This window comes from Pan paniscus, chromosome 4 (assembly GCF_029289425.2).
Source record: "Pan paniscus chromosome 4, NHGRI_mPanPan1-v2.0_pri, whole genome shotgun sequence".
Taxonomy (NCBI): domain Eukaryota; kingdom Metazoa; phylum Chordata; class Mammalia; order Primates; family Hominidae; genus Pan; species Pan paniscus.
This window is the reverse complement of record NC_073253.2, coordinates 34,808,531-34,820,494: the sequence shown is the minus strand read 5'-3', so window position 1 is coordinate 34,820,494 and position 11,964 is coordinate 34,808,531. Positions and strand designations below refer to the sequence as shown.

Below are 11,964 nucleotides of genomic sequence, written 5' to 3'. Positions count from 1 at the left end.
CGGCGGAGCGGCGCGTAAACGAACCTCGAACGCCAGCCTTTGCGCCTGCGTGCCGCGGCTCCGTTTGGTTCCGCTTCGCTGGCGCCCGCCGGGCTCTTCCCCCGCCGAGGCCTGTGGTTTGTGGAGTCGAACTTCCCTGCCACCAGTGCCCGGTTAGCAGGGGCGCCAGCCTGGGCGCTTGCGCGGACGGCGGGCGACGTCACCATGGCAGCATCCGCTGGAGGCCCAGGTAAGCGCCGAGCGCGCGGCCTCTGCCTGGAGGTGGGGCGCTTTGAGAGGCTCCGCCGGCGGCACCCTCCCTTTGCGGGCTCCCGCGGTCTTCCTTGCTAGGGACTTGGGAGCGCGCCGCGCAGAACCGGGCGGCTGGGCTTGGAGCCCGCTCTGCACTCGGGGCGCGCCCGCGATCGCCTGGCAAGGACCTTGGTTTGCCGGGTGGGCTCTAAGGGACAGGCGTTAGGGGAGGTCGAGAATGACAGGCGTTAGGGGAGGTCGAGAATGGCAGGGTCAGTGTCTTTTGAGGTCTGAGTTGGAAAGAAAGGAATGTGACGTTTCCCTAATCCTTAATTTCAGCGGACCGCATGGGGGCGGTCTGGGTCAGTCGGTTCCTCTTTGAAAGCTGGGGGAGGCTTGGGAATGCGGACTGGGCCGGCCCGGCATAGTCCCGCTGCTGAGCGCGCTGCCTGGAAAGCTGGCAGAGTGCGGCTCGCTTGATTCCCCTTGGAATCAGATGCTTCAACTCGCGGGACAGCAGTTCCGCTCTTGAAGGTTACAGTATCTTTTCTGTAAACTTAAGTAGTGGCATGAGACAACGTCAGTGACGCGTTCTTTCTTCAGTTTAGATTTTTTTCCCTAATTGTAAAAATAATACACGCTTTCACCATTCTGACTAGCAGGCTGTATAAATACAGGTTCTCTTCTGAATCGATGCACGGTTTACAGAATCTTGGAATAAAATGTGTGTGTAAGCGAAAAATGTCCAGGTCCTGATAAATGCCATTATAGAACATTTATAAAGTATATTAGTATAGGGAAATAGGAAAAAAAAATCCCCCAAATGCTGATACCCACAGGCACCACTACTAACTTTTTGGTATTTTCTAACAACCCTGACTCTTAAAAATAGAGTTAAGGTCATGGTAAACATAATTTTTAAAATCCTGCATCTTATACTATCCCATGTCACCAAGGTTTTTATAAACATAATTGTGAATGACTGAAGTGTTTATACAATTATATTGTATACAATTATATTGTAATTAACCAGTCTCCTAACGTTGAACGTTAATCAGTCGTTTCCTGTTTTGTTTTGTTTTGTTAGAATTCATTCTGTAATGAACATTTTTGCATTGTTCTTCCTCAGTTATGTTTTTGGTTTGTTTTTATCCTGGACACGATTCTTGTAACTGAAATTACTGGATCAAAGGATGTGAACTTTTTTCTCTCTCTCTTTTTTAAGATCTGTGCTAAACCTCCATAGAACATTTTCTTCAGACCAGAGTTTTCCTTTTTTAACCCTTGTGCTCTTTACTTCTCAGTATAAATCCTTTTAATGCCTAGTTTTCCTAAGAATCCAAACAAATCTAGGACAAAGCTCACACTCAAGACTTACACCATTCTCACTCACAGGCTGTATAAATCCAGATTCTCTTCTGAATCGATGCAAGGTTTACAAAATCTTGGAATAAAATGTGTGCACAAGTGAAAAATGTCCAATTCCTGACAAATGCCATTTTTTAAAAAACAAATTTTTGGGCCGGGCGCGGTGACTCACGCCTGTAATCCCAGCACTTTGGGAGGCCGAGGTGGGCGGATCACGAGGTCAGGAGATCAAGACCATCCTGGCTAACACAGTGAAACCTCGTCTCTACTAAAAATACAAAATAATTAGCCGGGCGTGGTGGCGGCGCCTGTAGTCTCAACTACTGCGGAGGCTGAGGCAGCAGAATGGCGTGAACCCGGGAGGCGGAGCTTGCGGTGAGCCAAGATCGCGCTACTGCACTCCAGCCTGAGCAACAGAGAGAGACTCTGTCTCAAAACAAAAACAAAAAATTTCTTCTCATTACCGAGTTATTGATAAAGCTAATTCTTAACCAGATTCTTCCGTTATATGTCATTTTTCCCCCTTAAACACACACACACACACATACACACACATTCTCAACATAAAAAAGTTCAAAAGGCACAATAGGATGTATAGTGAGAAGTTCCGTCCTGGCCGGGCATGGTGGTTTACGCCTGTAATCTGAACACTTTGAAAGGCAGGAGGATCGCTTGAGCCCTGGAGTTTGGATCAGCCTGGGCAACACAGGGAGGCCTTATCTCTCCAAAAGAAAACAAATAAATTAGCCAGGTATGGTGGTGGCACATACCTGTGGACCCAGCCACTCAGGAGGAGACTGAGGCGGGAGAATCTCTTAAGCCGGAGAGGCTGCAGTGAACCAAGAACATGCCAGCCTGGGCAACAGAGCCAGAGCCTTAAAAAAATTAATAAATTCTTAAAAATCCTTACTGATGTACAATTTGCATACTATTAATATACAACTTACTCATTTAAAGAGTATAATTCAGTGGTTTTAGCTTATTTATTTAATTTTAGCTTATTCACAGACTTGTGCAACAATTACCACAATTAATTTTAAAACATCTTCACCTTACAAAAAGAAACACTTCCCCATCCCCCACCCTTTAACACCCACAACTGCTATTCTTCTATTTTCTGTCTCTATGAATTTGCCTGTTCTGGACGTTTCATATAAATGGAATCATCCAATATAGACCCTCTTATGTCTAGCTTCTTCCACTTATCATAATGTTTTCAAGATTCATCTATCTTGTAGCATGTTTCAATACTTCATTCCTTTTTATGGCCAAAAAAGGAATTGCATGAAACACCACATTTTGTTTATCCACTCATTAGTTGATGGACATTTGAGTTGTTTCCATCTTTTGGGTATAGTGAATAATGCTACTGTGAACATTTGTGTACAAGTTTTTGTGTGGACATATGGTACATTGTCTTTAATGGTAAGTCAATTCTGGTAGTCACTTTTGGAAACTGGAAGGAACCTTAATGATTGTCTAGTCCAGGGGTCAGCAAATAGCAAACTTTCTTTTTTAATTTTATTTTTAATTGACAAATAATAATTGCATATTTGTGAGGTACAATGTGATGTTATGATACATGTATACATGGTAGAATGATTAAGTCAGGCTAATTAATATATCCATCACCTCACATACTTATCATTTCTTTGTAATGAGAACATTTAAAATCTACTCATTTAAGACGTTCAAAATATATAATACACTATTATTATTATTATTATTATTATTATTATTGAGACAGGGTCTCGCTCTGTCACCCAGGCTGGAGTGCAGTGGTGCAATCATGGCTCACTGCAGCCTTGACCTCCTGGTCTCAAGTGATCCTCCTGCCTCAGCCTCCTGAATAGCAGGGACTACAGGCACGCACCACCATGCCTGGGTTATTATTATTGTTAGTTTTAGTGGTAGAGACAAGGTCTTGCTTCATTGCCCAGGCTGGTCTCGAACTACTGAGCTTAAGCAGTCCTTCCGCCTCAGCCTCCCAAAGTGCTGGAGTTACAGTTGTGAGCCAGCATGCCTGGAATTACTAACTATAGTCACCATGCTGTGCAATAGATCTCGGGAACTTATTCCTCCTGTCTAACCGGAACTTTGCACCCTTTGACTGACATATCCCCCTCCCATCCAATTGCCCTGGCTGCATCCCTAGCCTCTGGTAACCACTATTCTACTTTCTACTCCTAGAGCTCTACTTTTTGATGTCCCAAATGTGAGACTATGCAGTATTTTTCTTTCCGTACCTGGCTTATTTCACTTAGCATACTGCCCTCCAGGTTTCTTTGTTTGTCGAGGATGACAGAATTTTCCTTTTTAAGGCTGAATAGTACTCCATTGTGTATCTATACCACATTTTCTTTATCCATTTGCCCGCTGATGGTGCTTAGGTTGTTTCCATATCTTAGTGGTCAGCAAACTTTTTCTGTAAAGAACCAGATATTAAATTTTGGGCTTTGCAAGGCATAAATTTATGTTCCAACTAATCAACTCTGCTGTGGTAGCTGGAGAACAGCCACAGGTCGCACAGGGAAGGAGGTTGGGATAAATAGAGGGAGCACAGAGGTTTGGAGCAGCAACACTGTGATTCCGTATGATATTGTAGTGGTGGATACATGCCATTGTACAAGCATCCCTTGTTTTATTGTACTTCACTTTATTGTGCTTTGCAGATAATCCTTTTTTTTTTTTCCCCCACAAATTGAAGGTTTGTAGCAACCTTGTATTGAGCAAGTCTGTTGGTGCTGTATTTTTCAATAGCATGTGTTCACTTTGTGTCTGTCACATTTTGGGAATTCTTGCAATATTTCAAATTTTAAAATTATTATATTTATTATGGTGATCTGTGATCAGTGATCTTCAAATACTACTATAATAATTGTTTTGGGGCACCACAAAGTCAAACTTAATCTGTAAATGTGGTGTGTGAGCCTTGCTGGCTTGGGCAGTGCATGCTGGCCAGCTTGGCGAGGATAAAAAATAAATAAATAAATATGGTGTGTGTTCAGACTGCTTCACCAGCCAGCCATACTCCTGTCTCTCTCCCTCTCCTAGGGTCTTACTATTTGCTGAGACACAATATTGAAATTAGGCCAGTTAATAACCATAGAATGGGCTCTAAGTGTTTATGTGAAAGGAAGAGTCACCTGTTTCTCACTTAAAATCGAAAGCCAGAGGGCTGGGCACAGTGGCTTATGCCTGTAATCCCAGAACTTTGGGAGGCTGAGGTGGGAAGATCACATGAAGTCAGCAGTTCAAGACCAGCCTGGGCAACGTACCAAGACCTTGTCTCTACAAAAAATTTTAAAAATTAGCTGGCTGTGGTGGGATGCACCTGTAGTCCTAGCTACTTGGGATGCCCAGGCAGGATCACTTGAGCCCATGAGTTTCAGATTATAGTGAGCTATGATTGCACCACTACACACCAGCCTGGGCAACAGAGTGAGACTTGTCTCTAAAAAAAACAAAAACAAAATCAAAAGCTAGAAATGATTAAGCTTAGTGAGAAAAGCATTTCGAAAGCTGAGAGAGGCCTCTTGTGCCAAACAGCTAAGTTGTCAATACAAAGGAAAAGCTCTTGAAGAAAATTCAAAGTGCCACTCCATGGAACACACAAATTATAAGAAAGCAAAACAGCCCTATTGCTGATATGGATGTTGTGGGAAGTCAGGGACCCCGAATGAAGGGACCAGCTGGAGCCGAGGCAGAAGAACATAAATTGTGAAGATTTCATGGACATTTATCACTTCCCTAATAATACTCTTATAATTTCTTATGCCTGGCTTTACTTTAATCTCTTAATCATGTTATCTTCATAAGCTGAGAATGTACGTCACCTCAGGACCGCTGTTGTACAAATTGATTGTAAAACATGTGTGTTTGAACAATATGAAATCAGTATACCTTAAAAAAGAACAGAATAACAGCAATTTTCAGGGAAATAGGGAAGATAACCATAAGGTTTGACTGCCTGCGGGGTTGGGCAGAATCGAGCCATATTTTCCTTCTTGCAGAAAGCCTATAAATGGATGTGCGAGTACGAGAGATATCGCTGAATTCTTTTCCTAGCAAGGAATAACCCTGGGGAAGGAATGCATTCCTGGGGGAAATCTATAGACGGCTGCTCTGGGAGTGTCTGTCTTATGCGGTTGATATAAGGACTGAAATACACCCTGGCCTCCTGCAGTACCCTCAGGCTTACTAGGATTGGGAAATTCCAGCCTGGTAAATTCTAGTCAGACCGGTTCTCTGCTCTCAAACCCTGTTTCCTGTTAAGATGTTTATCAAGACAATATGTGCACAGCGGGACATAGACCCTCATCAGTAATTCTAATTTTGCCTTGCCTTGTGATCTTAATTGCCCTTTGAAGCATGTGATCCTTGTGACCTACTCCCTGTTCATACACCCCCTCCCCTTTTAAAATCCCTAATAAAAACTTGCTGGTTTTGTGGCTCGGGGTCATCATCACGGTCCTACTAATATGTGATGTCACCCCTGGAGACCCAGCTGTAAAATTTCTCTCTTTGTACTCTTTCTCTTTATTTCTCAGACCAGCTGACACTTAGGGAAAATAGAAAAGAACGTACGTTGAAATATTGGGGGCTGGTTCCCCCGATATATGGAGAAAGTTTGAGTGGTCTGGATAGATCAAACCAGCCACAACATTCCCTTAAGCCAAAGCCTAATCCAGAATAAGGCCCTAACTCTCATCAATTTTATGAAGACTGTGAGAAGTGCAGAAGCTACAGAAGAAAAGCTGGAGATTCTCAGAGGTTGATTCATGAGGTTTAAGGGAAAAGGCTGTTTCTACAACAAAAAATTTCAAGGTGAAGCAGCAGGTGCTAATGGAGAAGCTACAGCAAGTGATCCAGAAGATCTAGTTAAGATCATTGATGAAAGTAGCTACACTAACAGCAGATTTTCTTTCTTTCTGTCTTTCTTTCTTTTTCTTTCTTTCTTTCTTTTCTTTCTTTTCTTTCTTTCTTTCTTTCTTTCTTTCTTTCTTTCTTTCTTTCTTTCTTTCTTTCTTTCTTTTTTAAGACAGGGTCTCCCTCTGTAACACAGGCTGGAGTGCAGTGGCATGATCATGGCTAATCGCAGCCTTGACCTCCTGGGTTCAATCGATCCTCCCACCTCAGCCCCCCAAGTAGCTGGAACTATAGGCACACACCACCACGGCCTACTAATTTTTGTATTTTTTTGTAGAGACGGGATTTCGTCATGTTGCCCCAGCTGGTCTCGAACTCCTGGGCTCAAGTGATCCTCCCACCTCAGCCTCCCAAAGTGCTGGGACTACAAGCATGAGCCACTGTGCAGGGCCAACAATAGATTGTCAGTGTAAATAAAACAGCCTTCTATTGTAAGAAGATGCCATTAGAACTTTCATTGCTAGAGGGGAAAAGCCAATATTTGGCTTAAAATCTTCAAAAGACAGGCTGACTTTCTTATTAGGGCTAATGCAGCTGGTGACTTTTAAGTGGAAGCCAGTGCTCATTACTATACTGAAAATCACAGGGTCCTTAGGAATTATGCTACATCTACTTCTCTGCCTGTGCTCTAGAAACATAACAACAAAGCCTGGATGACAGCACGTCTGTTTACAGCATGATTTACAGAATATTTTAAGCCCACTGTGGGGACCTGCTGCTCAGGAAAAAAAAGATTTCTTTCAAGATATTACTGTTCATTGACAAGGCACCTGGTCACCCAAGAACTCTGATGGAGATGTGCAAAGAGATTGATGCTGTTTTCCTGCATGCTTGCATCTATTCTGCAGCCCGTGGATCAAAGGGTAATCTTGACTTACAAGTCTTATTATTTGAGAAATGTTTTGTAAATCTATAGCTGCCATAGATAGTGATTCCTCTGATGGATGTGGGCAAAGAGTCATCATCCTAGATTCCATCAAGAAGATTTGTGATTAATGGGAGAAGGTAAAAATATCAACATTAACAGGAGTTTGGAAGAAGTTGATTCCAGCTCTCATGGGTGACTTTGAGGGATGCAATACTTCAATAGAGGATGTAACTGCAAATGTGATAGAAATAGCAAGAGAAGGCAGGGCGCAGCGGCTCATGCCTGTAATCCCAGCACTTTGGGAGGCTGAGGCAGGCGGATCATGAGGTCAGGAGATCGAGACCATCCTGGCTAACACAGTGAAACCCCGTCTCTACTAAAAATGCAAAAAAATTAGCCGGGCGTGGTGGCGGACGCCTGTAGTCCCAGCCACTCGGGTGGCTGAGGCAGGAGAATGGCATGGAACCCAGGAGGCAGAGCTTGCGGTAAGCCGAGATGCGCCACACTGCACTCCAGCCTGGGCAAAAGAGCGAGACTCCGTCTCAAAAAAAAAAAGAACTAGTAAGAGAACTAGAATTAGAATGGAGCCTGAAGATGTGACTACATTATTGCAATTTTATGATAAGACTTTAATGAACTAGGAGTTCCTTCTTATGTATGAGCAAAGACAGTATTTTCTTGAGATGTAATCTACTTCTGGTGAAGATGCTGTGAACATTGTTGAAATGACCACAGATGATAAAGAATATTACATACACTTAGTTGTTAAAGCAGCAGCAGAGTTTGAGAGAATTGACTCTCATTTTGAAAGTTCTCCTGTGGGTAAAATGCTATCAAACAGCATTGTGTGCCACAGAGAGATCTTTCATGAAAGGAAGAATCCACTGATGTCGATAACTTCATTGCCTTATTGTAAGAAATTGTCACAGCCGCCACAGCCTTCAGCAACCACCACCCTGGTTGGTCAATAGCCATCAACATCGAGGCAAGACCCTCCACCAGTTAAAAGATTACAGCTAGCGGAAGGCTCAGATGATTGTTAATACTTTTTAGCAATAAAGTATTTTAAAATTAAGGTATGCACATTTTTTTAGACATAATGCTATTGTACAACTAATAGGCTACAGTATAACAGTGTAAACATAACTTTTATATGTACTGGGAAACCAAAAATTGTGTGACTTGCTTTATTGTGATACTCACTTTATTCCAGTGGCCCATAACTGAACCTGCTATCTCAGATGTACACCTAGACATCTGTCAAAACCTATAAAATGTATGATACCAAGAGTGAATTCTAATGTAAACTATGGACTTTAGTTAATAACAAAATGTCAGTATTGGCTCATCTATTCTAACAGACATACCACACTAATGCAAGATGTTAAAAATTGGGGAGCTTTAAATAAAAGCAATTTTTAAATTACCAAAACAGCAAAAACCAGGGAAATTGAGGGAAGAGTGGGGATGATATGGGAACTTTGCTCTTTTTGCTTAATTTTTTTTTTTTTTTTTGAGACGGAGTCTTGCTCTGTCACCCAAGCCGGAGTGCAGTGGTGTGATCTTGGCTCACTGCAACCTCTACCTCCTGGGTTCAAGCTATTTCCCTGCCTCAGACTCCTGAGTAGCTGGGACTACAGATGTGAGCCACCACACCCAGCTAATTTTTGTATTTCTAGTAGAGAAGGGGTTTCAACATATTGGCCAGGCTGGTCTCGAACTCCTGACCTCAGATGATCTGCCCACCTCGACCTCCCAAAGTGCTGGGATTACAGGCGTGAGCCACCATGCCCAGCCTAATTTTTTTCTGTAAATGAAAACTGCTCAAAAGGCCAGGCACGGTGGCTCACGCCTATAATCTTAGCACTTTGGGAGGCCAAGGGCAGCAGATTGCTTGAGGCCAGGAGTTTGAGAACAACCTGGCCAACATGGTGAAACAGCATTTCTACTAAAAATACAAAAAGCAGCCGATGTGATGGTAATCTCAGCTGCTCAGAAGGCTGAAGCATAAGAATTGCTTGAACACAGGAGGCGGAGATTGCAGTGAGCTGAGATCATGCCCCTGCACTCCAGCCTGAGTGACAGAGCAAGACTCTGGCTCAAAAAAACAAAAACAAAAACAAAAAACAAAAACAATAAAAAACGACTCAAAAACTCAATCTTAAAAAAGTTGCAACTATTTTTGCCTTTCTCTTGGCCGTTTTCAGAGTTACAGCCTGTTTAAATAATAATACTAAGACCTTAGATCATAGGTAATTGGATCCTCTGTAAGTTTTAAGATATATACAGTCGTGGCTTAAATACAAACTAACAATTTCACTTAGTAAAAGGGTAAGGAAAACTTCTTACTTTAAATTTTTTTAAGTTCTAGAGTCCTGGTATTTTATTATTACTCTGTAAGTTGCCTTTATAAAAATTCTGAATGCAGTATGTTTAGTTGAAAAGTGCTGTGGAAGGAAGGGGAACATCACACACCAGGGCCTGTCGTGGGGTAGGGGGAGTGGGGAGGGATAGCATGAGGAGATCTACCTAATGTAAATGATGAGTTAATGGGTGCAGCACACCAACATGGCACATGTATACATATGTAACAAACCTGCACGTTGTGCACATGTACCCTAGAACTTAAATAAAATAAATAAATAAATAAATAAAAAGTGCTGTGGAAATATCCAATATGAACCATTAACCAACATTTAGGTTTTTCTGGTAACGTCATGCTTATCAGTCCTCTAAATCATTTGGTGTATCTCAAAACCTTCATTTTTAACAGCCACATTAGTCACATATTCTATCATGCATATGTACTGTGATTTAATTATTTTCCTATTGTTGGACATTTGTTATAGCCAATCAATAATGTGCCTTCTAAAATGGCTACCTTAATATTTTAAAGAATGATGGCCATGTGGTGCCATCTCAGTATGAAAGGTCTATGACTCTATTATATATGCCAAATAGGGCCACGTGTTTTCAGTGGGAGACTGCTTTGGGGATAGTGGATCCTCCACCTAACTGTCCTTTTTTTTTTTTAATTCTGCAGCCCAGCATTAGAAGTGACTGCTAAGTCCCATGTATGTTAGTTAGAATTTGTCTTTATATGCCCCTCCATTCTCTGATCAAATTTTACTTTTTCTCAATATCTTATCAGCAGTTTCCGATAGCCATTTTTAGGTTTAAGGTTTTTGGTTTTTTGGGGGGCTTTTAAAAAAGATGTTAGCTCATGTCTTTTATTAACTCATAGACAATTACTTGTCTTCTGGTTTGTTGAAGCAGTAAGTCAGACAACATTTGCCACAATAATGTCTGTCAAAGTAGCTTGCCGTAAACACTCCAGCACCATCTGAATGGCACTCTCGACAAAGGTGTCTAATTTTGCCATTCTCTTCCACCTTATAGTATTTCAGGACAGCCAGCTTCACCTTCTTTCTCTTGTGTTTATTATTCTTGGGAGTGGTGTAAGACTTCTTCCTTTTCTTAGCACCACCACAAAGTCTCAACCCAAGATGAAGAGTAGACTCCTTTTGAATGTTGTAGTCAGACAGAGTACCTCCATTTTCCAGTTGCTTGCCAGCAGAGATCCGTCTTTGCTGATCAGGAGGAATTCCTGGATTTTGGCCTTTACCTTTTCTATTGTGTCCGAGGGTTCAACCTTGAGGGTAGTGGTCTTCCCCAGAAGGGTTTTTACGAAATCTGCATTTTGGTGGCAGCTCCACCATAGATGGCAGATGGAAAAAAAAAAAAAGTAGTTTTAGGTTTTTAACTGTAGTTAGGCAGAGTTAACAAACAAATAATTAACAGAGGAAAGAATCTCATGCATGGAGAATTTGCAGCCACTTGCTAGGCTCTTAATAAATGTTTGAAGCATGAACAAGGATTAGGGAGGTAAAATTATGGACAACTTTTTTTCAGCATTTTCTTCTTTTATGTTCTGATATAGTATGGAATAGATCTGGGTTCAGATATTTTTGCTACCACTTACCTTAGTCTTGGTTAACTCACAAGTTTTAATGCTTAATCAAGAGAAAATATGTTATACCAAAAAGTAGTTGAAAGATATGAGAATTATGTATATTGCACACGCTAGATAAACTTATGAATGCTAATTCAAGAGATTACTTGCTCACTCATATAGATGTTGCTGAGAATAATCTGAAGGTAGATATGCAGTAAGATATGCAATTTAAATATTAAATTGTTAATATAAATATAGAATGGGGTTTCAGGTAGAGAAAGCAATTAAGTGTGTAAAACTTAGAATTTTAAATATAGCTTTGGCTTTACATCAGTTTTCCTTATATTTCTGGACCAGCATTGTAGAGAACATCATATGAAATTTCCAGCTTTTAAATATCTGCTTTAGTTTTGTTTTCTTCCTACATTCTTATGCTTCTGATGTTCAGACTATCCTATATGTCTACTAATTATTACATTATGTAATATATAACATGTTTATATATATTATATACTTGCCACATCATAATACTTGTTCTCTGTTTTTAAAATCTTATATTTTTCCCAGCCTAACTACTTTGTTATTATCCCTCAATATCTTGTCTGTTCTTTGT

General features: G+C 41.2%; 1 protein-coding gene and 1 pseudogene across 3 annotated transcripts in view; one reads left to right on the top strand and one right to left on the bottom strand.

Moving 5' to 3' along the window:
- FAM151B (family with sequence similarity 151 member B) overlaps positions 1 to 11,964 on the top strand; it is a 59,086-nt gene continuing 47,122 nt past the window's right edge. The window contains exon 1 of one of the 3 annotated variants that reach the window (XM_003822269.5): positions 1 to 229. In XM_003822269.5, the coding sequence (XP_003822317.2) occupies positions 205 to 229 (25 nt within the window). In that variant the 5' untranslated portion in view covers positions 1 to 204. Of the gene's footprint in view, positions 230 to 6,327; positions 7,392 to 11,964 lie in introns of those variants that run through there. The other 2 variants (XM_034959888.3, XM_034959887.3) reach the window with 2 other exon arrangements.
- LOC106634759 (ubiquitin-ribosomal protein eS31 fusion protein-like) lies at positions 10,645 to 11,527 on the bottom strand (annotated as a pseudogene).